The 27,213-nt window shown below is 52.6% G+C and overlaps 3 protein-coding genes across 12 annotated transcripts in view; 2 read left to right on the forward strand and 1 right to left on the reverse strand.

Moving 5' to 3' along the window:
• Positions 1–15,071, forward strand: part of PIEZO1 (piezo type mechanosensitive ion channel component 1 (Er blood group)) — a 56,862-nt gene extending 41,791 nt beyond the window's left edge. For 2 of the 6 annotated variants that reach the window (XM_087877059.1, XM_087877056.1), the window contains exons 30-52: positions 259–330; positions 1,802–1,918; positions 2,809–2,909; positions 3,473–3,581; positions 3,666–3,776; positions 4,562–4,734; positions 4,820–4,944; positions 5,794–5,979; positions 6,509–6,767; positions 7,481–7,669; positions 7,899–8,151; positions 8,482–8,623; positions 9,243–9,390; positions 9,889–10,103; positions 10,182–10,340; positions 10,684–10,831; positions 11,054–11,242; positions 11,630–11,722; positions 11,890–12,062; positions 12,459–12,581; positions 12,778–12,857; positions 13,476–13,671; positions 14,345–15,071. In XM_087877059.1, the coding sequence (XP_087733185.1) occupies positions 259–330; positions 1,802–1,918; positions 2,809–2,909; positions 3,473–3,581; positions 3,666–3,776; positions 4,562–4,734; positions 4,820–4,944; positions 5,794–5,979; positions 6,509–6,767; positions 7,481–7,669; positions 7,899–8,151; positions 8,482–8,623; positions 9,243–9,390; positions 9,889–10,103; positions 10,182–10,340; positions 10,684–10,831; positions 11,054–11,242; positions 11,630–11,722; positions 11,890–12,062; positions 12,459–12,581; positions 12,778–12,857; positions 13,476–13,671; positions 14,345–14,594 (3,611 nt within the window). In that variant the 3' untranslated portion in view covers positions 14,595–15,071. The remainder of the gene's footprint in view (positions 1–258; positions 331–1,801; positions 1,919–2,808; positions 2,910–3,472; positions 3,582–3,665; positions 3,777–4,561; positions 4,735–4,819; positions 4,945–5,793; positions 5,980–6,508; positions 6,768–7,480; positions 7,670–7,898; positions 8,152–8,481; positions 8,624–9,242; positions 9,391–9,888; positions 10,104–10,181; positions 10,341–10,683; positions 10,832–11,053; positions 11,243–11,629; positions 11,723–11,889; positions 12,063–12,458; positions 12,582–12,777; positions 12,858–13,475; positions 13,672–14,344) is intronic. The other 4 variants (XM_087877060.1, XM_034426606.3, XM_087877057.1 and 1 more) reach the window with 3 other exon arrangements.
• On the reverse strand, positions 15,002–21,678 carry CTU2 (cytosolic thiouridylase subunit 2). Of its 5 annotated transcripts, none has more exons than XR_015729580.1 (15): positions 21,422–21,678; positions 20,903–20,977; positions 20,697–20,775; positions 20,531–20,590; positions 20,354–20,414; positions 19,805–19,914; positions 18,877–19,184; positions 18,365–18,500; positions 17,757–17,888; positions 17,568–17,659; positions 17,051–17,154; positions 16,486–16,589; positions 16,305–16,365; positions 15,898–15,956; positions 15,002–15,571 (listed from the first exon to the last, which is right to left on the reverse strand). XR_015729580.1 is itself a non-coding variant. In XM_034426610.3 (15 exons), exons 1-15 carry the CDS (start codon positions 21,484–21,486, stop codon positions 15,520–15,522), a joined length of 1,518 nt encoding a protein of 505 aa, XP_034282501.2. In that variant the 5' UTR covers positions 21,487–21,604; the 3' UTR covers positions 15,002–15,519. The 5 variants fall into 5 exon arrangements, 3 of the variants coding, with proteins under 3 accessions (XP_034282501.2, XP_034282502.2, XP_087733187.1); XM_034426610.3 differs by having other exon boundaries at positions 16,486–16,609; positions 21,422–21,604; XR_015729579.1 differs by lacking the exon at positions 21,422–21,678 and having other exon boundaries at positions 20,903–21,169.
• RNF166 (ring finger protein 166) lies at positions 21,594–26,232 on the forward strand. Its single transcript, XM_034426615.3, has 6 exons — positions 21,594–21,922; positions 22,636–22,792; positions 22,949–23,061; positions 23,345–23,459; positions 24,127–24,234; positions 25,020–26,232. The coding sequence occupies exons 1-6, from the start codon at positions 21,729–21,731 to the stop codon at positions 25,083–25,085; spliced, it is 753 nt and encodes a 250-aa protein (XP_034282506.1). The 5' UTR covers positions 21,594–21,728; the 3' UTR covers positions 25,086–26,232.
• Positions 26,233–27,213: the final 981 nt, after the last annotated feature.

Here is a 27,213-nt window from a genome sequence, read left to right on the forward strand (position 1 = left end):
AAGAGTGGGGGGCGCTCTCTTCTTTTGCCCACTGGCAGCCGCATGGAGCAGGCATGGCTTTTGCCCCCGAGAGGTTATGGGTTGCCTACAGAGAAGGAAGGCCTGGGATGGAGACCGTTTGGGCCTGGGCTTGTGGAAGGCATCAGTGGGCATTAGGAGATGGAGCAGCTGCTCGTTCGGGCTCGGCCGGCCTTGTCCACGGCCAGCCCCTCCGGCCCTTCCCGTGTCCCTCACCTGCCTTTGTACCCTGTTCCACAGCCTCAGGTGCCAAGAAGGACCCTGGCCAGCAAAGGAAGCGCTGGTGGCGCCCGTGGTTGGATCACGCCACAGGTACAGCCCAGCCTCAGGGCTGGCGGACATACTAACCCTGGTTCATCCTGCTGGCTCTGCCGGTAGAGGCCATTGCAATTGCTAACCATGGTGTCATCTCCACCCATCAGCCTCAACCCATCTCAATTCACTCTGCATGCCTCTCTCTGGATGGGCCTGTCTCTCTTCCAGGGTCTTCCGCCCATCTCTTGCATGGGCTGCCTTCCGGAGTCTCTTGCTGCCTGGGTCCTTCCAGAGGCCGCTGCAGCTGCAGGCCTCATCAGGCATCAGAACCCTGGCTGCTCGTTCCAGGGAACCCGTGGGGACCATAGCTGAGACCTTACAAGGAGGCCCAGTTCAGGCCCTGAACCGCGTGCAGATCCCAGACTCAGTCCTGACTTATTTGGTGGGTTTTCTGGAAGCTAAACAGACTAGCTGGTTCACACCGGAGCCATCCTGTGGCTTGTTTTCGGTGTGGCTTAGCCAGCTGGGCCTGACTTGATCCACTGAGATTAAGTCATGACTTGCTTGTAGCATATAGATCGGTGGAGCACAAAATGGGCTTGGATCGTTGCTTATTTGTCAGCCCAACTAGGTAGAGCAGACTAAGATGCCAATACCATGTAGATCAGTCCTACTCTTATTGTAAAGCTATAGTAGCAGAATCCTGCAAGTCAGAATGTGTTTCCCCTGCCTTTATCTTTGTGAAAAATAGGATGGGGCTCATCTGAAACATTTTCTCCCATTACGTCTGTGCCTCCATCCATCCAGGACACTCCCACTGCCCCCTACACCTGCCTTAGGCATGTTGGCTGAGCTGGACCACCAGAACTTGCTGTGAAAGGCTCGTTTGCTTTGGCAATGCATGCTACAGATAATATCCCTTTTGGAGTGTTTAGTGAGCATTGTCCTGTAGTGCAGTGTTTCTCAACCTGGGCAGTTGGGAATTCTGGGAACTGAAGTACATCTTAAGGACTCCAGGGTTGAGAGACAATACTTTATTGTGTGATGTGAACTCTGCCTGGTGGACCAGAATGAACTTCCAGAGAGAGAGAGACAGAGACAGAGACAGAGACAGAGACAGAGACAGAGACAGAGACAGAGACAGAGACAGAGACAGAGAGAGAAATCTGATTCTTACCCTACAGCAGGGGTCTCCAATCTTGGCAACTTTAAGACTTGTGGACTTCAACTCCCAGAATTCCTCAGCCAGCCAAGATTCCTACAGAATAGGAACCCTCACTAAAGAAGGGAAACGGGGCCAGCTAGGTGCCAACCAAGCCACCCACCTGGCACCCATGCAGTCCTAGTCAGAGTGGGTTGTCAGAAACCCCACTGAGATGCTGCTTGGACAGCTGGGGGCTCTTCTCCTCCTCCTCCATCGCTGCTTATCCCTGCTTGGGCGGGTGGTGGTAATCTCTGCATGTTTTTGTTGCCTGGGAAACGTCTGCATCTTTTTGACTTTCTCTGCTTTTCTTTTCTTCCCTCTAAGGAAAACCACATTCTGTGGAGGGCAGCCCCACATCGCCTGCTGTACTCTCCCCAGAGGAAGTAGCCCTTCCTTCTCGGGTGGACGGAGGCTGCCGGGGGAGGCAGGGCCATTACAGGGGTAATGTCTTTGCACGAAGAGAACGGGGCAGCGGGAGCCGACTCCCCTTGGGAAGAATCTTCCCCTCTGCTCACTCGAATTCCCTTGGAGATCCAGCCACAGGAACTGCCCTCCCCCCCCAGGAACATCCCTGGGGCTCACTGGGTTTTACTGGCGGGTGGGGGGGGGTTCATTTGCAAGCCCCAGGGTGTGCTTTGCCCTTGCATTTAGGGCACTATTTCTCAACCTTGGCAGCTTGAAGATGGGCGGACTTTAACTCCCGTGCTGGCTGGGGGGGTTCTGGGAGTTGAAGTCCACCCATCTTCAAGCTGCCAAGGTTGAGAAACGCCATTTTAGGGCCTGCAGTGTCTTCCCTTATTGACAAAGCAGTTCAAGGCAGTTTCCCAATGGCCAAGGTGCCAACAAACGCCCCAAAGCATCAAATCCAAAATCCACAACCGCCGCAAAACAGCTGAAAGGAGAATTCCGTAAGATGGCCAGTGGGGGAAGCGTCTCTGGAGTTGGTTCGGTCTGTTTTGACTCTCCACCCTGGAAGAGCCAAGTCCAAACCAGCCTTTTGCCCAGAGGCTCTGGCTGGTCACCCACGCTGTGGCCTTGATCTGGAGGTAGACCCAGATCTGAGAAGAGCCCCTTGTTGAAAGCAGACAGTCCTTGTGGGCATGGAGGCTCAGCTCTTCTGAACGGGGCTCTTTGCTGCCCTCGTTTCCTGTCCTTGACCTCTAGAGTGGCCCTTCTCTGCACATGCCTAGAGGCACTCTTGTCTTTCTGTCACTTTTCCTGCATGTCTCTGTTCTTGAGGGAGCCGTGGCCTTCCCCAACCCATGTGGGGCTGTTGAGGAGGGGGGAAGGAGGAGGAGGGCACTGACTGACTTTTGCTGTGGGGCTCCTAGTGCTGCACTCGGGGGATTACTTCTTGTTTGAGACGGACAGCGAAGAGGATGAGGAGTCACCTGTGGAAGATCCGAAGCCCCCAAAGCAGAGCGCCTTCCAGGTGAGGAGGGGGGGTAGGAGATTTCCCTCTACAAGGCCTTGGGCAGGTGGGAGCACAGGTATTACTGACTGCCTGGGATGAATTTATAGAAAATATAAATTATTATAAAACAAATGCTAGGTACAAAACCTTCCTAGTTCCTTTGTAGTTGGGCTCACAGCTGCTGGATAAATAAATCTATCCGTCTTTTTCAAAGACAATTTTCCTGCTCCCCAGGCACTGATGGGCTGCTGCATGAATGCCATATATTAATAAGAATGCCCTCTGCACATGCTCAAGGTGGCTGTGTCTTCTCATTCCACCTGCTTGAGTTGTTCCCTGGCAAACGTCCTTCAGGCAGGAAGCCCTGTGCCGTCCAATCGTCCTCAGCCAACACCACGCCTGGCAAGGGATTGTGGAGTTGTCCTCAAAACATTTGGAATCTCAGGGTTGTCTTTCCCCAACCCTGCCCACCTTGTGATGTCCTGAGATGGTTCTCCTGGTGGGGGACCTCCTGCTTCTGGGATGTTCTCCAGCAGTTGAAGGAGGCAGACTCAGTCTCTCTTTTTGTCTTCTGGGTCCAGCTGGCCTACCAGGCCTGGGTCACCAGCACAAAGACTGTCCTGCGTAAGCAACGGTGCCAGGAGAAAGAGGAACAGGAGGCGGATCCAGCCGAAAGCACCTCTTCTCCAGGTGAGACCATTTTTCCAAACCCAGCTTTCAGGACATTGGTGGCCATGGGATGTCCAGCTGAACACAGCCCATTGGTTTCACCAGCTCTCCCTCTTGCAGGCGAGGAGACCAAAGAGGAGGCTCCGCCAGGTCAGTTGCCAGATGAGAGATGCAGCCAGAAGGAGGAGGAAGAGGAAGAGGAGGAGACAAGCCCAGGTAGCTGGAAGGCAAGGCTGGAATGCCTGCACCTTTGGCCCCATAGGACAAGGTTTCTCAACCTCAACTATTTTAAGATGCGGGAATGTGGATTCCACAGCTCCAATTTTACAACCTTTTTTGCACTGGTCATTAAGTGAACGCCATGGTCTTGGAGCAAACCTATCTTTCACTTTGGAGCAATTTCCTGAAAACCAGATGTAAAGATCAGTTTTCAGCAGAAATGCCAAAACTCGTTTCCACGTGACCCTGGGGATACCACGTGTGTTTGTAAATGCAGAGAGATTGCCAAGCACCCAAATTGTGGCCATGTGTCCGAGGGAGGCATCATCATTCTGAAACCAGGTGGTAACTACTTTTGGGGGGGAGGTGTCTGTCATAACTTTGACCAGTCACTAAGTAACTGGTCACAAGTCAAGGACTACATGTACACAGTTAACTAGGAACTTGCAAAGGGTTTCCAGCTTTCAGACGGAGATAGGCTGATTGAACAGACTCCCTTGTAAGAGGTGGATCCTCCATGTGCAGGGGCAGTTAGCTGCAAGCAAAGGGAGGATATGGAATATGGAACAATTAACAAGTGTAACTGCTTGCTTCCAGAAATTGTGGGTGCTCCATCACTGGAGGTTTTGAAGAAGAGACTGGACAGTCATTTGACTGTAATGGTGTAGGGTTTCCTGCTTGACTAGAAGACCTCCAAGGTCCCTTCCGACTCTGTTATTCTATTATGGGCTCCCTTTTCTGCCTGGAGATATTGCGAGTTACCCAGGCTGCTCTTTTCTCAGGGAAGAGCAACGTTCTGCAGCGGGTGCTGAATGTCCTGCGCTTCCTGTGGGTGCTGTGCCAGGCCACGGTGGACGGCTTGACCCGGTGGCTGAGGGCCCTCACCAAGGACCATGAGCATCTCTCCACCATCCTGGGCCTGGAGAGGTTTGTGCTCACCCAGCAGCTGGATCAGGTGAGCGCCTGTCAGCCAGGCTGGGGCTGGGTTGGAGGGGAACTTGCCTTGCTCCAGAAGACCCATTCCTGTCCTGTCCACGCAGGCAGAGGAGGTCCAAAGGGGCATCCTGGACAGGTTATACCAGCTGCCCCCGCCAGCCGACAACACCTCGCAGGACACGGCCTTGCCCGGGACGGCAGCAGTATCGCCCAACAGCATGGCTTCCAGGCAGGTGCATATGGGGCCGGGGAGGGGAAGCCGGAAAGCAAGGACTGGGGCAGCTCTGCCTACATGGGGTTGTGGGCCCAGAGTCTGCGCCTGCTCCCTGTGAGGCCCAGGAGTTGAGGAAGGAAGGATAACAGGGCTACCTTCCCAGGAACAGAAAGCAGGACCGGTTGTGCCAGGTCAGCTCAAGACAAGGATCCTGTCTTGGAGGTGGCCCTTGAAAGCCTTGAGGCTTTCTTCTCCTCCACCACTGTCATCCTCATCATCCTTTTTCCCTCCACCATCTTGCAGCCCTGCTTCCGGGGCAGCTGCTGCTGTAGCTCCTGGGTGGTGGACGCCCTTCCTTCCCTGGAGGCTCCTGACAGCCATCTGCTACGAAGTTGGCAGTTCAGCCTCTTGTACTGCTTGGGATGGGGTTGGATGGCCTCTTTAGAGCCCATCCAGCAGCGGACTTGCACAGCACGCCAAACTTGAGCAGTTTCAGGCAGAGTTAATTTTCTTAGTGGCTCTGATGTTAGGAGTACCAGCTGGTGCAGTTCGTTTTCTTCTGGTGTAGCGTGTTGTGCGAATGTCTATGGAGATTCTCAATCATCCACGTCATGGTTATCCCAAAAGTACTTTTCCAAAAGGCAACTGGACTTTGTTTTTTTTCCTTGAAAACTTTTTGCTTCTCGTCCAAGAAGCTTGGATGAGAAACGAACTGAAGAGGCTTCTTAGATGAGAAGCGAGGGAAAAAAACCCAAGGAAATTCAGTTGCCTTTTGGAAAAGCACCTTTGGGACAGACGTGTGAACTGGGAAATAAGGTGAATCCTGTTGGGAGAGGCTGTGTAACCCCTTTTATGCTTCCACAGTGGCTGCGACGGGGCAGAGGTTTTCAGTGCTGACAGCACCGGCTACAACTCTCGAAGCGCCAGCGAGGAGCAAATTCCAGCTGTGGATCTTCCGGACAACGCAGGACTCCTTCCCAGCAACTCCCAGGAGCTGCTGGCTTGTGCTAAGAGTCGCCCCAGAACCGCCAGTGAATTGCTACTGAACAGGTACTGCCTTGGGCAAAGAAGGGCACCACCCTTATCTTGGCTTCTTAGGGTCCCGTGTGCCAAGGCAGACGCTTCCATTAACATCACCCGGTTAAAGATCTACAACTTCCAAAGTTGACACGGAGGTCCCAGTTTAGCTGGCTGGGGAATTCTGGGAGTTGAAGTTCACAAGTCTTAAAGTTGCCAAGGTTGGAGAACCCTTCTCCAGAAGATATGTAGGAATTCCAGAACTGTTATTCCATCAAAGGATGGATGATTCAGTTGTCGATCCCTGGAACATCTTCGATAGACGAAGGGGAATGAGTATAAAAACAGTATTTCTGTCATCCAACATGTTGGGACTTCAACTCCCAGAATTCCCAGGCAGAGTGGAGGATTGTGGGAGTTGCAGGCTCAGCATAATGCATGCAGAAGCTCAGTGAAACACGGATGGTGGTGGGTGTGGTGATTCCAGCTTGGAGGAACTTTGCTCCCCGTCGTAGCTTTCTCTACCTGCTCCCCCCCCCCACTGGTCCCTTTGGTCTTCCAGATATGTCTCTTTCGAAGAGCTGGAGGAATCCGAGCAGTTCTACCGCTCCCAAAACCGCTTTGTGCAGCTGCTGGTGGCCTGTTACCACTTTGTGGCCGGCCATTCGGACCTGCTGTGTTACTTCATCATCATCCTCAACAACATGGTCACGGCCTCAGTCATCTCGATCATCCTGCCCATCCTCATCTTCCTGTGGGCCATGCTCTCCATCCCACGGCCCAGCAAGTCCTTCTGGATGACAGCCATCGTCTACACGGAGGTGGGGCCCTTCTTCAGCTGGGGGTGGAGGAAGTCTTTAAAGCTAATTTTGATGGGGAGAAACGGCTTAGCACAGCCTTTCCCAGCTTGGCAAACTGTAGGTGAATGGACTTCAGCTCCCAGAATTCTCAGCAATGGCTATGCTGGGTGTGGAATTCTGGGAGTTGAAATCCATTTACTTGGAAATTGCCACTGTTGGGAAACTCTGGGCAGATTTTCTCTCACTGGGTGCCCGCCTGGTATGTTGGACTGCCTCTATTCCCCTACCAACACGAACTGGAGCCCACCATGGCACACCGGAGGGGGCTGGCTTGAGGGACTCTGGCTTAGGGTACTCCGTGGTGTCAGGGAAGAACAAAGCAGAGCTGCCCCCAGAAGAAGAAGGCAGCTCCACATTCAGTAGGAACTTCCTTTGCGGCTTTGCCAAGTCCGGAAGGGCCTGTTCAGGAGAGACCAAGGTTGGCCACAAGGGCTGAAGAGCCTGGCTGAGTTTAGCCCATGCTCTGGACTCATTCTGATGGTTGAGAGTTGAGCCTCCGTAGTCAGAGGCAACTTATCTTTAGCGGTTGGGTTTCAGATACTGCAATGAGGAAAGAGGTTGCCTTTCATCCTTCCTTGTGAGAAGAGCCTTCTGGTAGAAAATCAAATGCCGGAGAACCAAACCTTTGCTCTTGCTCTAGAGTTCTTCTTCTCCCCTGGATTCTTCTTGCATAGGTGATGGTGGTTCTCAAGTACCTTTTCCAGTTCGGCTTCTTCCCCTGGAACAGCTACACCACCATGGTGCGCTACGAGGGGAAGCCTTTCTTTGCACCTCGCATCCTGGGCATTGAGAAGACCGACAACTACATCAAATATGACCTGATCCAGCTCTTGGTGCTCTTCTTCCACCGTTCCCTGCTGCTGGTAAGAAGGAACCGGGCTCTGGAAAGAGAGGCCCGAATTCCCAGCCGGGCTGGGAGAGCAACCTTGGATGAGGCCGAGGGACATCTGGCAAAGAACCTGAGATTTGGGGAGTTGCTGGGAGTCTCAGCAAGAGTTGCAGCTGGGGTGGCTTAGACTGGTTTCTCCCATGCTTCGCTGTGTCTGCAGCACAGCTGCAGCACACCCTTCCTGAACGAGTTCTCCTCTCCAGAGCTACGGCCTCTGGGATCACGAAGAAGACCTGCTGGCCAAACCTCAGCCGGAGACAGAAGAATCGCCAGATGCGGCCAAAGAAAAGGAGGAGCCGGAGCCTTCGGCATCGGCCAGCCCCGAGGCAGAGAACGTGGTGGTGATGGAGGAGAAGACGGAGCCGGAGGTGCAGAAGGGCATCCGCTCACGGTTCAGAAAGAAAAAGGAAAAGAAGAAGAAACTGAGCAAATCCCTGGACCAGCAAAGGGAGGAAGGTAACTAATGGCTGCTGCAGAAGGAGCTGGAAAGTGGGAGGGCAGCACATTGAGTTTAGTTACTTAATTCAATAGTTGTATTAATTCCATTGGTTTATATGGCCCTCTGGGTCCCGTTAGAGGACACAGGTGAACTGAGAGGACCCCCACCCTGGTAGACCCTGTGCCAAAGAGTGTTCCTTTGGCTGGATCTGCTGGCTGGGATGAACCCAGGAGGATAGGAGGGGTGAGTGGGACGAGGGACTCTGTTGTCGAGGCTCCCTGGCTGAAGCCCATCAATGGGAGAAGGCAGAGATTGGCCAAGAGTTCACCCCACTCCCCTTTTCCAAGCCCCAGAGATCCAGGAGCAGGAAGGAGAGGAGAAGGTGGTGGAGGAAGAGGAGGTGGAGGAGGAGAAGAAGAAGAAGTCAGGGGCATCCCGAGAAAAGATGAAAGCTGCCAAACGCCAAGTGAAGCACTTCTTTGCTTCTGCGTAAGTGATGGGAAACTGGGCTGGTGGTGGGAGTGGAGGGGCAGGCAACAATCTTTGTGTGAACCAAGAAAAATTGGTTGTCCCGTTTGGGGTCTTCCTCCCATGGAAGGTTCGGCTGTGGCAGGTTCATGCGTTGTGTTCAGCCATTGTCATCGCTATTAGATGGACCAGGCAGGGAAATCCATTCCACAGCAAAAGCAAAGGCTGCTCGATGGAGATGGGCTCTAAGAACAGAACCTTGGAAGTCGGATTGTGCTGGGCTGCCCCTCAGTGAATGGGGGGGGCGGGTCTACTGAGCCTCTTCCCAATAGAATCTCATTGCTCTGGACTTAAAACACACGTCAGCCCCTTTTCCCTAGGCCTCCCTTCCGGCATCGCTCCAACAAGGTCCCTGCTGCTCTACAATCATTGTGCTTATGGCTCAGCACAGTGTGCAGCCTGTGTGTAAACCCGCCTTCTCTTTCCTGCCGGGCTGTGACTCTGGCTGGGCCCCTCCTTGCACCCTACAGAGGTGACTTGAGTCCGAACTTCCCAGACACACACACACACACACACACACACACACACACACACACACACAGAGAGAGAGAGAGAGCCTCACTCAACCCTCTTCCTCCAGAACAGAGCGCACGCTCCAGCCAGCGTGCCAGTTCTTCCAGGACATCCTGCACAGCAAGTGCCGTGCTGCCACGGATGTCTACGCCCTCATGTTCCTGGCTGATGTGGTAGACTTCATCATCATCATCTTCGGCTTCTGGGCCTTTGGAGTAAGTCTGGCTGTGCCACTGGGTATTTGTAGCTTTCCTCAAGCTATTACTGGTGATTTTGTTGGGGTGGTGCTTCCCAGAAGTCTTAGTCAACTGCTGGGAATTCTGGGAGTTGTAGTCATATCTAGAGCACCAGCATCTAGCAGGTGCTCTTTGGACTATTCTAGTAGAGCTTTTGGCCTCAAGGTACGCCAGGGCAGAGGGAGGGACAAAGAGAAGGAGAGGATGGAGCAGGGGTCCCCAGTGGGTTTATCTGCTGCCTGGAGACCACCCTCCCTTTTGCTCTTGCTAAGTTTGGATGAAATAGAGTGACAAATTCCAAGTGTCTCTGAAATTCAGCACAGGGTTGCTACCTCCGCCCCCTTTAAAAGAGGGATAGTGCTATGCTTGGGGGTCCCTGGACAGGAGTGGAGCATCTCCTAGGGAAATTGGGGGAGGGGGGAAGAGGTGTATCTGTGTTTGCCAGTCCCTCCTCCCTGAGCTTCTCTTCCCCTGCAGAAACACTCGGCTGCAGCCGACATCACATCCTCGCTCTCCGAAGACCAGGTGCCCCAGGCGTTCCTGGTGATGCTTCTGATTCAGTTCTCCACCATGGTCGTTGACCGGGCACTCTACCTGCGCAAGAGCGTCCTGGGCAAACTCATCTTCCAGTTCATCTTGGTCTTTGGCATTCACATCTGGATGTTCTTCATTCTACCCGCCGTCACAGAGAGGTGTGTGGCTGTCTCTTTGCTTCCCTGTCCTGACTTGGGCCAGTTCCTCTAAGGTTCATCCTTGATCTCCCTCCCCAGGAAGTTCAGCCAGAATACGGTGGCCCAGCTGTGGTACTTTGTGAAGTGCATCTACTTCGGCCTCTCTGCCTACCAGATTCGCTGTGGTTACCCCACCCGCATCTTGGGGAACTTCCTCACCAAGAAATACAACCACCTGAACCTCTTCCTCTTCCAAGGGTAACAGCTGAGCCCCTGGCAAAATAGGGGAGGGGGCTGCTGGGAGAAGTAGAGCCTGCTATAGGGTCCTTTAAGCAGAGGCAGACAGACAGCAGGGCCCTTTTTGTGGAAACTAGAACGCTTTGCAGCAAAGTAGAACATGTAAACCTTTCTTGGGGGGTTCCACCACGTCCTATGTCTCCATGTGTCTCTACGTCTGGTACCCCATTTCTTTACCATGCATCATAGTAAACTCCATGCACCATGATGGTCGGGGGAAAGTGGTGACATAATTGCAGAATTGTCCAGGGTCAACCAGAATCCACCCCTGGAGGATCGGAAGATACATCTCTTGGCTCCACAGGTTTCGCCTGGTGCCTTTCTTGGTGGAGTTGCGAGCTGTCATGGACTGGGTCTGGACGGACACCACTCTGTCCCTCTCCGACTGGATGTGTGTGGAAGATATCTATGCCAACATCTTCATCATCAAGTGCAATCGTGAGATGGAAAAGGTGGGCCTCCACAGAAGGGGAGGAAGCATGGTGGAGCTGGGTCTCCAAGAGTCTTCTCGAGGGTTTCATCCCCAAGACAATTCCTGTAGTCTTAGTGAGCAAGTTGGGCCTTCAGTAAGATAATAGTTGTAGCCCAACACAACTGAAAGGGAGGCAAGGGGCTTTCTGGAGAACACGTAGGGTTCCATGAGCTGACCCGTTAGCTCCCCTCTCTCCCTGCAGAAATACCCACAACCCAAGGGTCAGAAAAAGAAGAAGATCGTCAAATACGGCATGGGAGGCCTCATCATCCTCTTCCTCATCTGCATCATCTGGTTCCCGCTGCTCTTCATGTCCCTCGTGCGCTCCGTGGTGGGTGTGGTCAACCACCCCATCGATGTCACTGTTACCCTGAAGTTGGGGGGCTACGAGGTAAGAGGAACTGCCTTGCGGAGAAGCAAAACAACAGGCCGCCCAATTGCCAGATGCTGATGGACCACAACTCCCAGCATCCCTCCTGGTTAGCCATGCTGGCTGGACATTGTAATGGCCCATGTCAGCTTTCAGGGACAGATGGGCTTAGCTATTACAGCAGTCGCAGCCCAGGGGCCTTGCCAACGTCTGGCACCCAAAGGGACCCATAGATTGGGCAGGTTGAATCACTCCCAGCTCTGTATCTTGGGGGCTTCTCTCCATTGATGGTCCCCCTGTGGCAGCTATCAGACCTGTTCTATTGAAATGGAGTGTGTGTAGGATGGATCAGGATTGATGGTGTCCCTGAAACTGGATCCCCTCCATCTCTCCCCCTTCTTTCTCCAGCCCCTCTTCACCATGAGCGCCCAGCAGCAGTCCATCCAGCCTTTCACCCCCCAGAACTACGAACAGTTGACCAATAAGTTTGAACGGCAGCCGGTGAGTCCTAGCCGGACAGTATGGCAGGAAGGGGGATCCCCTCATTCAAGTGGGTGGGGGGACTGGCATCTCTCCCACACCCATTAAAATAGAAGGACGTCCCACCATGGTGGGCTTGGCCTGAACGGGGAGGCTCCTGCTGACCTGGGACTCTCTGCTCCCTGCAGCTAGCCATGCAGTTCATCACCCAGTATGGCTACGAGGACGTCGCCTGGGCCCGCATCGAGGGCAGCTCCGGATCCCTGTGGAGTATCAGCCCCCCCAGCCGTGAGCAGCTCTGGCAGGAGCTGCACAACGGCTCCTCGGACATCACTCTGCGCTTCACCTGGAACTTTCAAAGGTATTTCAGACCAAGGCCGGAAACCTTCCCTTGCAGCACAGTTCTCTGCCTGCTTTAACCATGGATGCCCCCTTTGGCTTTGTGAGGTTTGCCTGGAAAAACCCTGTGGAGTTCCAAAGATTTATTCTTCCAGCATTTTAAGGCTTAGCACAGGGGTCTCCCCCTTGGCAGCTTTAAGACTTGTGGACTGGAATTCTGAAAGTTAAAGTCCACAAGTCATAAAGTTGCCAAGGTTGGAGATCCTGGCTTAGGGGGCTGTGGGTGCAAAAGAGGTCCATGGACGGAGAGAGGTGATGAAGGGATCTGAGACCAGAGTGGGGATCCTCCTCCTGCCTTTTCTTCCATTTCCCCTTGATCCTAAAATTCCTTTCCTTCCTCCTCCTCCTCCGTCGTCAGGGATCTCAGCAAAGGAGGGAAAACGGAATACACTACTCAGAAGCACACCATGGACCTGAACCAGAAGAGTCTCGTGAGGCAAAATTTGGCTGGAATGCTGCAGGGCACCCCACATGCCCCTGTGTGAGTCCCTCCTCCACCCCTTCCAGCAAGGCACCCATGGCCAAGGGGGTCAGCAAGGTGGGGAAAGGGCCCCCCAATTGCAGGGCTCTAAATTCACACCCGGCAAAGCCTGAAGCGCAGAGTGGCTTCACCCATCTGCAAACGCTGCCTCTGTTTTCCGGCTGCTTTATCTTGCTGCGTTTTGTCCTTGTTCCAGGCGGATACCCCACCTCTTCCCACCCTACATACGGGCACCCAGTGGCCCCGAGGCAGACCCGGTTGAGGCCCTACTCCCAGGTGAGGACACCGGACAGAAACTATTTTACAGACTCACGGCTGACCATTTAATTCCCCCAGTTCCTCTCGCTGAGTTGATGTGGGTTCCTGGTGCTCGTTAGAAAAGAACCTGGGGGCCAGAACTCGCTCCCCCCTCCCTCACCAGCAGAAATGCCCACATGCCATCACAAGAACAGCCAGGCACTTTTCTGGCTTTTTAAGGTGGGATCAGGAACAGGAGGCAAACGACTCCATTTCCCCGTCCCTAAAAAGGCCAAAATCATGCCACAGACATTTTTGGCTCGGCAGTGTGGCTTGCCTTCCATCTCTGCTTTCCTGCTTGTCTTTGAAACAAAATTCTGAAATTAGTGTGCAAAGTCAGGAATTCTGTTCCTGAATTTTGGTGGCACATAGTTTGAAGCCACAGTAAAAACTGCAGAAGGAATTAAAAAAGTTGAATGCACAGATACATCTTTGATGCCACTGCTAAACAGAGCAACCGGGGCTGGGAGGACTCTAAAGAAATGGGGAGCAACTCGTGAGGAAGAGCATTCCCAGCGCCTGGATGGGCGTCTCTCTCTAGAAGCAGGATGGTCCCTTTTCCAGCGCCTTCTTCCCTCTCCCCATCTCCTCTTCCAGACGGAGAAGACAGCTACCTGGATGTGGATGTGCAGCTGAAGCAGCAGCAGGTCCGGCCCGGGAACAGCAGCACCAGTTTCCTGGAGTGGTGGATGATCCAGCTGGCCGACTGCCAGGCGGACTGCCACATCCTGCCCATGGTCATCTTCAGCGACAAAGTCAGCCCCCCCAGCCTGGGCTTCCTGGCGGGATACGGGTGAGTGACCAGCCCATGAGCCCATCAGGGTGGACGCGAGGTGCGCTCGGAGTAGAGCGACTCTTACGCAACTGTCGCAAGAATAGGCTGACTTGGGTGCAAGGAAGCAGCAGGAAAGCTGGGCCTGAGAACCCCAGGAAAAGAGCAACCCCCCCCCCCCCCAGTTGCATGGGGGTCCCTGGGCTGACCTGGCTGTGCTGCAGCTGGCCCAGCAAGACAGCACTCAGAAGGTGGTTGAATGCCGCCCCTTTGTGTCCGAAATGCCAGCAGCCTTTCTTTGCCGGCAGATGTGAATAGCTTGCAAAAATTTAACCCCCTAAAAGGGGAGGGGGAAATGGTCCCTCATCTCCCTCCCATCTTGCCTGGCCATCTTGCCAAGGCTTTCTAAGGTTGGGGCGTCTCCTTTCCTGCCTTGAAATGATACGACCCTCCAGGCATAGATCAGAGCGGCAAAGGTTGGTCATTCGGTCCCTTGTCAAGACTTCCTCCGGACCAGCAAACGGCTGAGATCACGCCACAGGCCCTGCCATGGGATCAGGGCTTGCAGATCCCAGCGGATCCTGCTCAGCCAGCCCGCTGATGCTTCGTAGGTCGTGCGAATGTGTTGGTGGGAGGGTTGCATGTCGGGGGGAGCTGCGCAGGGGTGCTACACAGGGGCTCTTTCTCCGCTCAGGATCCTGGGCCTCTACGTCTCCATCGTGCTGGTGATCGGGAAGTTCGTGCGGGGCTTCTTCAGTGAGATCTCCCACTCCATCATGTTTGAAGAGTTGCCCTGCGTGGACCGCATCCTGACGCTGTGCAGCCACATCTTCCTGGTTCGGGAGACGGGAGAGCTGGAGCTGGAGGAGGAGCTGTACGCGAAGCTCATCTTCCTCTACCGCTCGCCAGAGACCATGATCAAGTGGACCCGGGAGAAGGACTGAGGCGGAAGGGGGCTCCCGTCACCCCCAAAACAGCCCTGGGAGACCCGCAGCCCAGCAGGTGGACCCAGGCAGATGCCAGTCCTGGACACCGACTCTCCCTTCCCTGCCTCTTCCGCTGGAGGCTCTGGGGTGGGGCAGCCCCATAACCTGAGCCACACTTGCAGCCCAACAAGAGGGGGAGACACACAAGACACTTTTTGAAACACTTTTCCTTTTTTTTTTACAAACTAAAAAAAGATACCACCCCCCTCCCCCAAACTTGGACTCCAGGAAACCAGGAAGCATTTGGAAATGAATGGCTGTCCTGCTGCTGAAATGCCCAACCCCCCCCCCTCACCTCTGCAGCCACTGACCCTCCCGCCCTCTCTCCTCCCTCTCGGCCTCGCTGCTGGGAATCCACAAACTACTTTTTCTATAGGAGGCCATTTTATTTATACAGATCTATACAATAAAAACAAAGCTGTGATTTTAAAAAAAGGTGGTGGGACGTTCAAGGTGGACTTTGGGGAACGAAGGAGAGAAATTCCTCTGGTTCAGCAGCCGAGCTTTGGGGGTTCAGCTTCTCCAGAGATATCTGGAAGAATCTTGGAGGAGAGCTTAAATGAAGCCTTAGGAGGTCTGGATGGGGGTGATTGCCAAGAAGGAACCTGTTTTCCTTGGGACGCTTCATAAAACTTGTGTGAGCAAGGCTGCTCCCTTTATCTGTTTTAGGATTTGAATCCTGTGTACAAAAATCGAAATTCAGTTCACTTGTGCATCCAAGGCAGTGAAAGATCTGGATCCTTCTTGGCTCAGTCTGGCCGCTGCTGAATCCAAGATGATTTTTCTGCTTGAAAAACACTTGTGGAAGCGGAGTGTCAGGCCCTGAAGCCCATGAACAGTCCTCCCCCTGTTCTCCTCTAGGCCGTAAAGCACCCGATGCAAATCAAGCATCATCTTCAAGCAAGAATTCCTGGATTTCTTGCTTCATCGCAGCCCTGCAAAGAAAGTGGAAACGGGCATCACTGCAAATCTGGTTTTGCATATCTAGACTAGGGTTTGTTCAAATAGCATGCCAATTCCTGGGGAATTCTGGGAGTTGAAATCCAGGTATCTTAAAAAGTTGCCATGGGGAGGGCAGATGGAGCTCAGGTTGAATTGGTGGGGTCTCGGGGTCTCTGAGCTTGCTTTTCTTCTTGCACCCATTTTGTTACTAGGCTAGGAAACATCATCAATGCACCGATAACAAAACAGTTGGGAAAATCCCATCAGAAGAGCAAGGCTCTTGGCACAAATTCCTCCAGGCAACAACTTTGCCCCATACCTGCATTGCTGGCGCTTGGCCTCCTCGTGAATGTACGGGGGGAGAGACTCCACGCAGCTCTGCAAAGGAATTGTTGGAGTGAGTAAGGGCAGCAGGATTCCACCAGCCTTGTTACTTTTACAAGGGGTAGCCCCTTAATTCCTCTCAAACCATAGCAGGGCATCCAACTGTCACCCACAGCATAACCTGAAATTCCCCAAAAGCCACCACAAAGTCCCAGCAAATGAAACCTTTAACCCAAAGGGAAGGCCCAAGTGAGTGCAACCGTTTTAACTCAAGCCACGGAACTGTTTGTCCTCAGCCTGGCCGCTTCTGTCTCGGGCCCAGCCCTGAGAACAGTTGCACCCCTTCGCGTCGAAACATACATGAGCCCTTCTGGTTGTACAAACCCTTCCTTGCACACCTACCAGCTCCTTGACTGTTAGACGGCAACCATAGCAGAGCAACGGGACAAGCTGGGAGGTCTCTCTGGGGGGGAAAGCAGAACGTCAGTCACCTGTGCTGACCAGTGGTTTATTTGGGGAGGGGGCCAAGGAGAGCAGGTGGGCTCATCCACTCCCAACAGTACATTCTTGTGAGGGCTCTTACCTTCCTGCTGGGCGGGTTTCGCAGCAACCTGCCTGGGTCCCACCTCCGCAGCATCCATCCTCAGCGGGAAGCTGCTGGCTGAGCTTTTCCGAAAGCAGCATGGCCTGCAAGGAGGATCCGTCCTCTGTCAGGAAACGAGAGTTTGCAGCCCCTGAAAGCTCGTCCTGGGGCCAAGAGGCAAAAGCCTTGGCAGCTGAAGCTGGGCTTTTATGCCCTGCACTGAGTGAACCTCATAGCACCCAGGACTCAAGGATTGAATAATGGCCCTGGATGTGTTAAACCAGCAGGCAGCCGCCTCTTTATCTTTCAGTTCCACCAAGCAAACTCTCCTTGCTTAAGCAGCAAATTTGCATTTATCTCCATGCCTGTTTGGCATAGCAACAGGGAGGGAAAGAGCCCCACCCAATATTTCAACTCCTGGGTTGTGCCAAGGAAGACTGGCTGCAATTCTGACACCGTGAAGATCTGGCTAGCATGTCGGCCCTTGTCTGTTCTAGAATCCCCGGCAGGTACCAAAAGTTAATCTAGAAGTGGGTCGTCTCCTCTGCAAGAGAAGACCACTTGCCAACATTGGTGTCCAGGGGGCAGAGACAGAGGAGGCAGCGGGCCGGTGCTGTCGAAACATCAGACTGGACCTCTGGAGGGACTGTACTCAGCTTCTCTCCTGTCCTGGAACAGAGACCAGAGGGGGCATCAGGAAGAGAACTGGAGGGAAGCCCACCTGCCTGACCCATCCACGCTACCTGCACCTCCTGAAGAGGGGACATAAACGCCCTTGGGACTAGATGCCACTTGCTTTAAGAAGGCGCTTGCAAGTCGGCAGCTGAAAGGGTCCTGTCCATTAAACGCAGGCAAGAGGGCTGAGCTGGGTTTTCAGAAAACAAGTCAAAAAACACCCTCATATCTGTTGTCTGGCTTGCTCTGCTTTTCCCAGAGAAGACGAGAAATGTAACCAGAGCTGCAGAGGGTCCGTGAGAGTGTGGGAAGGGAGTTGTGCCTAATGGACACCACTGCTGAACCTTTGCAAGGAACTTCATCAAGCAGTTTGTTGTCTTTTACTGGACAAGGGGAGGGACACTCACCGGTAGACTGTGCTGAGGGTGGAGGGAAATTCCGACTGCAGCTTGCAGAGAAAGCTCTCTATCAGGAGGTGAATGCTGGCTCTCTCAGAGGCCTGGAGGAAGTGAAAGCATCTGTCACGGCTGCTCAGACCCTCCTGACCCACTGAAGGGAAGCCTCGGTCCCTTCCAGCCAAATTCCTAACGGCCTACTTTGGTGTCCAGTCCAGGCGTGAAGACGGTGGGCACCCCAAAGAGGTAGTTGTAGAAAGCGATCTCTTTGGCAGGATATTCCCGCATCGGACGCAGGATCAGGACGTCCCCGTAGCGGCTGTCCAAGAAGCCCTTTGGGGAAGGAGAAAGGAAAAGGGGAGGGGGAGCAGTGCCAGATCAGAGACCAGGCAGAGCTGCTCAGAGGCAAGGGGCACCCTTGTACCACAACTTCACAGGAGGATTCTGGAACAGAGATTGAGCTAATGTAGGGAAAGCTCCAACTGGTTTATCCGGCCACAGCATGGAAGCCTAAATTGCGAAGACCTTGCTCTCCTCCTGCAGGATTATTCTGTGTGTGTTTGGAATTTGGAAAATATTTCTGAGTGGGCTTATCCTGGGTGAAATGTGAAGTCTTAGCTACTGGACTCTACGCAGGTTTAGGTCAGGACTTTCCTTCCCTCTTCAGGGACCAGACTTGGCTTCATAAAGCTCGGGGAAGTTGCTTGCGAGGATGGACATGTCTAAACCAAAGAGCAAGGCCAGGAATCTCCTGAGGAGACCAAAACTGTGTCAATGGGTGGGGAAACCATGAGCCGCTTTGTTCTCACCGTGTCCATAGCCAGGAAGGCCCCACGTCCCAGAGAGAGGTTGGTCAGCAGCTTGACGCTCACACGGGTGCAGCTGTCTCCCACCATCACCTTCGTGTATCCGTTTCTCCGAGCCACGTGCAGCATCAGGTGGGTCCTAAAAAGCAGAGAGATCTTAGAATTTTGGATCTAACCAGGGCCCCAGAAAACAATAAAACGTTTGTTTTCCTAGAAACAGCAGCCTAGAATACCACAGAATCCGCAATCTAGAAGGACCAGATGAAACAGCCTTTTGACTATGAACCCCATTCTAAGTTTAGGGGCTGCTTGCAAAGTCATCCTTCTATCAGGAACATCAGCCTGTTTCCTGAGGCTCCTGAGCTAGGAAATGGCACTGAATGACCCTCTCTTGCTAGAGAGCAAGAATGCATGAAGACCCCTGCAAAGCTTCTTTTTAGAAGAGTGGAGCTCACTCATCCAGCTCACATTGTGGGCATTAATATCTTCACTCAGGATCTGGCCAAGGAGCTCACCGGAGGGTCTGCAGAAGCTCCTCTTTTGCAGTTAGGGATTTGACACCCCCAAAGAGGCGGGCCAGCTCTTCCGAGTGGGAAGCAAGGGAAGAGCCAGTCTCGTCCAGAACCGCCAGCCGTTCCTGCCACGAGAAGCCTTGCATGCTACACTCTGCCAGCCAGTCCTCCAGGGAAGTCGCCGCATCAGCCCTCTTCTCCTGCTGCTGCTGCCACCTCGTGAAATCAGCCACTGCTTCTTTGTAGTTGTGAGCCTGGTCAACAGGACTCTGGGTAAGCGAGTTCAGGACAGAAGTGGGAATGTCAAACACCTATGAAAGAGCATGAGGACACAAGCTGGGTCAAACGCTGAATGAAGGAAAATTGTCAATCCTGCACAAACTGCAATCGCTTTGACAGATTTTCAGAACTAGGAATTATATTTCCTTCCTGCCTTGTCAAGCTTAATGCTGCTTTTCTCTTACTTTTTTTTTCTGAGAGTGACAATACTAGAAGTGCATCTATGTTATCAACTTCCCCTTTCACAAGTTTTCTCTGATCCTCTGTTATTTTATTTCCATAATACAAAAGTGGGCAGATTAATCTGGACCAGAGTTCATACTCAGCGCACAAAGGATTATACTTGATGGAAGAATGATAATTCTGTCCTGCCTGGGATCTTCCTAGGATCTGCCTTTCTGATGCTCTAATTCAGGGTTTCTCAATCTCAGAAACTTCTGGATATGTAGAGCTCAGAACTCCCCAGCCAGCCCCAAAATTGCTGAGAATGTGAAACACTGCTCTAATTTAATTTGCGGAACAATACTACTATTAATAATATTTCCTTCCAGGCAAATCACATCAAAGCAGCCAGATGGCTAAGGCCACTGCTGTTGATGCCATATCACCAAAATGTGCTGCAGTGAGGGTGCTGAATCTCAGCCATGTTTACCTCCTCCAAGAACACCAGATGATAGGGGAATCCTGTGGCTTGCAGGATAGCCTCTACCTGCCTGCAGGTTTTCGCTCGCTCATCCAAGCTCCGTCCACACACAGCTCCCTCTGCACAGTAAAACCAAATCTGTCAGCAAGGTGAGATGGCTAAAACTTCAACAGCCCTGGGAACATTCCCTGCCATGGTATCTTCAACCATGTAAGATATTAGACTTGCAGTGAGAGATCTGTGGACTTGAACTCAGCCAGCCAGGAATTCTGGGAATTGAAGTTGCAGGTTATAAAGTTGCCATAGTAGGCCACCCCTGATTTAGGAGGATGGGTGATTTCAACCTTTCAATGCCCAATAATGCTCGACAGTTAATATGCTCAAAGGGAATCAATTTTGGAAATCAACTTCCCTAAGCAATCTTCTGCATCTCTCAGGAAAGTGGCCATCTTCACAAGCCACAACATTTCAGTCCAAACAAACTGCCTGCACAATGACTCCGTTCCCTCCCCCCCGCCCCCAAAATTATGGAGAATGCACAGGACTGTCAACACAAACCATCAATGTAGATTATTCCTGGTCTGAAGCGAAGTTTCTTGGCTGCTTCTCGGTTGAGGCCCTGACAAGAGGAAGCAAAGCAGGCTTCAATTCAAAAACTTTGCCCAGGCTATCATGCTTCATCTACTGGGGGCTTCTGCTGTTTGGTTGCCCCTCCTGCTTGGAAGTGTAACATACCTCTTGCACCTGCCTCAACATTGAGCTGGAAGCAAGGCCCCCCGAAAAAGCCAGGAGAACCTAAAACAGTAGGGAGAAAGCATCACAACATTTGTTTCCTGTTTTTAGTTGCCATCTTGCCCATCTCTCTTGCCCCGAAGCAGTAAAGATTACGACAGGGCAGGACCTTCTCTCCAGGGTAAATGCAGCGATTCTTCCCAAGCATGGCACGGAACTTGTGAATGAAGTAGTCCTTGAAGCAGCTCCTGAAAAACACATGAAACGGAGTGGAGGAAAGGCCAGATTCATTGCCAGGGGAAAAAAATTCTGCCCAAGGACGGAGAGACCATTCTGAATTATTCAAAATTCTGCAGGTCCCTCAGTTGCCCTTACTTGCAGAAGGCATCTCCAGCACGAATGCTCACCACCGGGGAGCCATCCTTGCACTTGACGCATTTGGAGTCGCAGCTTGGAGAAGAGAAAGTGAAGGTCAGGTTGCAAAAGAGCCTCACCAGATACCCAAATCTTACCCTCTCCTGCATCTCTACCGCACGGAAGTCGAGACGGTGGCAAAACGAAATCCCTCTCGCCTATAACCGGCCTTTTATCAACGGTGGCAACGTTTGAGGCGGGTGGACTTCAACTCCCAGAATCCCCCAGCCTACTCAGCCATCCATCCATTGGGCTGCGGAATTCTGGGAGTTGAAGTCCACCCGCCTCAAACGTTGCCACCGTTGATAAAAGGCGGCCTGAGCACGTGGGCCGAGCCGTGGTTTGCTTCAGCCCAGGTTGCTGAACGAGCCGCTGCTTAAGGTCAGGACCGGCCTCCTCAGGGACGGCTTCATGCAACGGCGGCCGTGGATGGCTGGCGTGCTTCCCCTCCGCCACGGCCAGCGGGCAGGGCTTCCTCACCGGCCCCGGGGCCTCTCCCTCGGGAGCGCCTCCCCTCCGCAGCCGCCCGACCCGCCGTCGCACATCGCCGCCTCCGCCCGGGCCACGTGGAGCGCGTCCTCCCCCGGCCGGGAGACCACAATTCCCAGAGGGCCCCTTCGCGCTCCCGCGCGCCGCGATGACGTCACGTCGCGGGGAAGTCTCGCGAGAGCCGCGGGGAGGGGTGGAGGAAAACTCCGGGACCGTCCCGGCCTGGGACGCGGCGAGGTCGCGGGGGCGATGACGTAGTTGGGATGCGCCGCCTCCCCCGCCCGCCTCCCCTTCCGCCATGGCGGCCGCGATGTTCCGGAGCTTGCTGGTGTCGGCGGGGGGGTCCCGCGAGGCGCCCTCCGCGGCCGCCGCCCCCGCCCCGCCGCCGCCTCACCCGCCCGAGCCCGGCGCCGCGCTGGAGGCCCAGTTCAGCTGCCCCATTTGCCTGGAGGTCTACCAGCGCCCCGTCCGCATCACCCCCTGCAGGCACACGTGAGCGGGGGTGGGGGAGACGGGGGGGCAGGGAGGAGGGGGGCCAGGGGGCCGGAGGGAAAGGGCCTGGGGGGGAGCGAGGGGAGCCCAGGGGGGGCTCCGGGGTGCTGCAGGGTTGGCCCCCCGGGCGTTTGCGGGGGGAGGGGGAGCGGCTGAAGTCCCCGGATGGGCTCCAGGGAAGCCTCCAAGGGCCCCAACGGAATTCCCCTCTGACCAAGGAGGGCCCTGGCTCTGCTCCGGCATCCTTGGTTTGCAAGGTTATTTTTTTTGGGGGGGGGGTGTCCCGCTTGGCGCTTGGAGAGGAATTCCTAAGGCCGAGGGGAAGGGAGGAAAGAAGGAATTCCTCTCGTAAAGCCAGAAGACCTTCTGCCACAGATGGCAGCAAACGCTCCAAAGTATCTTGTCAGTTTTGTTGGTTTTTGTGCAGAGTTCGTGATCGAGTAGAGGGATCTCCGAACTTGGCAGCTTTGAGACTTGTGGAATCCCGGGAGTTGAAGTCCACAAGTCTTCAAAGTTGCCCATTATGGAGACCCCTGATCTAGGAGATGTGAAGTTGTTCTGCATGCCTGTGGGCCTCCTCTTGTCTGAAGCCTACCAGCCCTCCGTCTTGGGAGGGGAACCCATCCCCTCTTCGCATTACCTTTTGAGCAGTGTATGTAGTTTTCCCACAACTGTCCAGGCTCTGGGAGAAATCAAGCCTCCTCCTTCCGCAGGTTCTGTGGGGAATGCCTGCAGCCCTGCCTCCAAGTTCCATCTCCCCTCTGTCCCCTTTGCCGCATGCCCTTTGACCCCAAGAAGGTGGAGAAGGCCTCCAGTGTGGAAAAGCAGCTGTCTTCCTTCAAGGCGCCATGTCGAGGCTGCAGTAAAAAGGTAACCTTAAGGGCTTGTGCGCATAGGTGGAGGCAGCAAAGCTACATAATTATAAGCCACCCTGCTTTTGTGAGTGGCCTGTGGTTAAAAAAAAAAAAACTACAGAAGGCTTCAAATGGATATCCATGCTCTCTTTTAATCCTTCTCGTATCCCAGGTGACCCTTGCAAAGATGAGATCTCACGTCACATCCTGTGCTAAAGTCCAGGAACAAATGGCCAACTGTCCAAAGTTTGTGCCTGTCGTCCCAACATCCCAACCTATTCCAAGGTATTTCCTTTGTGGCTTTGAGCCACTCTCCAACTCTCTGATTTCCAGGTTTTAGAATACCTCTTGCACTCTCAAGCAAGGTTAGGAGGGAGAGAGAGAGTCAGGCATCTCTTTAATAAAGAACTGTAGATGTATTGTCCTTATAGGTCAGTGTTTCTCAAGTTAAACAGACTCCAGAATCCCAGAATAGGGTAGACTTCAATTCCCAGAATTCCTCAGCCAGCATGCTGAACTGAGGTCCACCCGTCTTCCAGCTACTGAGCTGTGCTGCTCTCCCTTTCAGCAATATTCCAAACCGGTCCACGTTTGTCTGTCCCTATTGTGGAGCACGGAACTTGGACCAGCAGGAGCTAGTGAAGCATTGCATGGAGAATCACCGCAGTGACCCCAACAAAGTGGTGAGTTGCGTTCATGTCCCTGTTCAGTGAAACGGAAAGCCAGATTAGCAGAAAGCTGGGAATAAGAAAGAAGTTGTCTCTTATTTGAAACAAGGGAGAGCTTTTGCCTCCTATTTCCTCCCCATGTTTATGCCGTGGCTGGAGTGCCCTGCCCTGCTTTTGCGAACCAGGGATCATGAAACACATCTCTGCATCTGCAGTGGCAGATAGGCTTCTCAGACTGTGCTTACCTTGTCCCTTTCATTTTGCATGTGGGAGCTGCTAAAGAAATTAAATGTATCTTGGGAACTGGGTGTATTTCCCTCATGGAAGTGTCCTGGAGATCTAAAAGCATGCCTCCCTTTATACCAGCTTCATTTGATTGCTCGGTTTGTGTATGATCTTGTGATTGTTTAGAGCTTTATTTGATGGTGCTGTTTAATATCCAATTTTATAGAGCATAGAATATTAATACATCTGCAATTAGGGTATTTCATAGCAAGTATTTCATGCATTTTTGCAGCTGAATTCTGCATGCTGTGCAACAGGAAATTGTTGTTTTCTTTCTCTTTTTTTCCCCATCAAGTGATCACACCACTGCTTTTAGCTATCACTCTTATCCTGGAATTAAGTGTTTTTTCTTCTTTGTTGACCGTCCTCTTCCTCTCTCCCTTCCTGGGTGTTCCAGGTCTGTCCAGTGTGCTCAGCCATGCCTTGGGGGGACCCCAGTTACAAGAGTGCCAACTTTCTACAGCACCTCCTGCACCGGCACAAGTTTTCCTATGACACTTTTGTGGTGGGTTTTGCGTTCCGCAGCATCTTATTTCAGTAGATCGTGTCTGCTGCTTCCAGGCTCCAAAGGCAGCATGAGAATCGCCTTTAAATAAATAAAGGCAGAGCAAACTGCCCTTGTGGGAGGAGTTATGACAACATTGGAGTGGTTTCCTCTTAGTGCTCTTCATGTCCTGCTCTTGGAAAAGTGCCTGCCTTCCTGGTGGCCTCAAATAAGGTCACAAGAATTGGTTGGTCTCCCCCCCGCACCATTATGGATATAATAATAGGCACAGGTTTCAAAACATCCTCCTTCCCTCCTACCTTATCCTGCTCAGATCCCATTTAAAATTAGTGTGTCCAGTTCTAAAGGACAGTGCTACAGGTTAGAGTGACTTCCAAGGAAGACCACCAAGAGGGTGAAAAGTCTAGAAACCAAGGCTTCTGAGGGAGGACCTGGACAGGTGTACTCTGCAACAAAGGGAACCCAGAAGAGAAAGGAGGCCTATTGCTCAGAGGGCAGGAGCAGACCCAGTGGGTGGAAACTCAAGGATGGAGATTCAAGCTAGACCTAACAGTATGAACTGTCAGCCAGAGGAAGAGCTGCCTCATGAAGAGATGAGGTGTCCTTCACTGGAGATGGTCAGGCAAAGGCTGAGTGATCATCTTAGCTGAGGCGTATCAGTGGATTCTGCAGAGAGCAAGGGGTTCTAGATGACCTCTAAAATCATTCTGAACTCCAGCCTGCTGTGCATGGAAGGTGGGGGCTCTTCCGCTCTTTGATATGACTTTCTCCTCCCTTCTTTCCAGGACTATAACATCGATGAGGAAGCGGCCTTGCAGGCAGCTCTGGCACTCTCCCTCTCAGAGAACTGAGGGCTGCTGACACTACAGAGCAGCAGACAGGAACTGTTGCACATTTGCCTGACTGTCTCCCCCATCGGAGCGATGCACTGCTCGTCCTGCCCGTCGGCTCCCAGAGGGCGGCTGTGGCCGTCTCAGCTTTCGTCTTGCCTCGTTCGGTCAGGGAACCTCTTCCTCGGGGCCGAGGCAGCAAAAAGGGGTGCTTCTCTTTTCCCAGTTCCATCGGACCTACTCTGTACTACCAATTGGACGTTCCCCACGCCACTAAGTACAGATGCTATACTTTATTAAGACACTTTTAATACAGTTTTAGCACCATCGGCCCTCATTCCGTTAGCGGTTTATATAGCAACAAAACATTTTGTGGGGAAACTGTAGTTTACATTTTTTTTTTAATTGCCTGTGTCTTTGGGTTAATTCACTGGATTTTTTTTTTTAATTTTGGGGGGGAAATCAGCATGGGAGACTTAACTCTTGTACGAATATTTATTATGCGCTTGGGTGCCTGCTCCTTGGCCATCGTGGCAAGGGATTTGGGATCAACGTGTGCATGGAAAGCAGCTTTCCAAAGAGGTTTGTGATGCCCAAGCAAGACCAGAAGGCCATTCCTGACTTGAGCATAATTGTTTAGCCGAATCTCTCCCTCCTGTCCCCACAGCTGACCTTGCTCATTTTGTATCTGCTTTTGTGATACTCTAGAAGTTCTTGGTGGTTTTTTTCTACATCTCTCCGTGTAACAAATACTCTTCACGTTTTATAGAGAGAATACAAAGCAGTTAACCCTTGATATTGCAATATCTGTGTTTGACTAGAAACAATAGTATTTTTATGGAACATTATTTTTCAAAGTATATTTTTTAAAGAAAAGTGCCCTGGGTTCCAGATCTTCGGGCCCTGTGGAGGAGGGTCTCAAGCCTGGAGGGAAGGAGGCGCTTCCTTTGGTTAAGTTCTGAGCAATGGGTCGGTGGTTTTTTTTAAGGGTTTGAGGATTATTTGCAAGAAAAGGGGGAGGGGGGCTTTCTTCAAGTAGCCTTTTAAAGGATTGTTGCAAGTTGTTATTAAGCAGAACTCCTAAGGCTTTATTCCCCAGGTGTTCGGATTCTGGGTCAGTGGGCCTGAAGGAGACTGGAAAGAAATAAAAGCTGTGAATAAGCTACAACCGGGGTGTGTCTCTGCGTCTTCAGAGCAACCTTAGCATTTGTTCAGCTGTGAATCCATCCACGGGCGTTTCTGTGTGTGCGACAAACCAATGCTGCGGTTTATTCAGTGAAGTGTGACTATGCAAACCATGGCTTGCTATACAAGCCAAGCTCCCAATCGAAAGTGGCTTGTCTTTGCTTATTGGGCTTGTAGAAACAAGTCTGACTGACACGTGTGTCAGGTTCCTCTGCAGCTTGGTCGTCTGCTCCTGGAATATGTTCTTTTGCGTATCAAGTAGCTGCGTCAGTGCTCTGGTGATAGTTACTCAGGGGAGGCAAGAGCCCCAAAGCATTTACCTGCTGCCCCGCTCCTGGCAGCATCACAACCCTGACCCGTGGCTTCTTTGTCAGCCAGACTGGCTGTTGCAGCTCCAGAGCCTTGTTTCCTTTGGCATCTTCCATTGAGGACCCCAGAAGAATTTGTGGTTTTATTTCGTTTCCTGCCTCCCAAGTCCCGAAAGGCTGCAGAAATGGAAAACGTCTCTCTGTTCAGAAAAAAAGGCAAGGGAATATTTGAATTTGGTTGACAATCAGTGTTTTCCTTCACTTGTTAAGCCTTTCTTCAATCTGATAGGGGGGAAAAAAAGGGGGGGTTATTGTTTTCCAAAGTTGAAGGATATTGCAGCCATTTCCATTGGTATATAATGTTATTTTTTTTGCACTAACCTTAGGAATGTGAAGGAAAGATATGCAAATGTGCCCTTGCCATCATCCTTCCCCATTTGTATTCCATATGCTTCCCCCCCTCCTCAAACTCCTGAAGCTATTGCCTGTTCTTCCTTGGTTGACAAGAGAAGACAATACCACTTTTGAGCATTTGGTAAGGTCTCTGTTATCTAGAGGGAGATGCTCTTCATTCCACCCGCCCACCCACCATTTGATGGCTTGACCTGAGGTTGCCCCCCTCCCCCCCCCCGGCCCGCAACTTTCCTGGTCCTCAT

This window comes from Pantherophis guttatus, chromosome 11 (assembly GCF_059756535.1).
Source record: "Pantherophis guttatus breed Tessera chromosome 11, ASM5975653v1, whole genome shotgun sequence".
In the NCBI taxonomy this organism is placed as follows: domain Eukaryota; kingdom Metazoa; phylum Chordata; class Lepidosauria; order Squamata; family Colubridae; genus Pantherophis; species Pantherophis guttatus.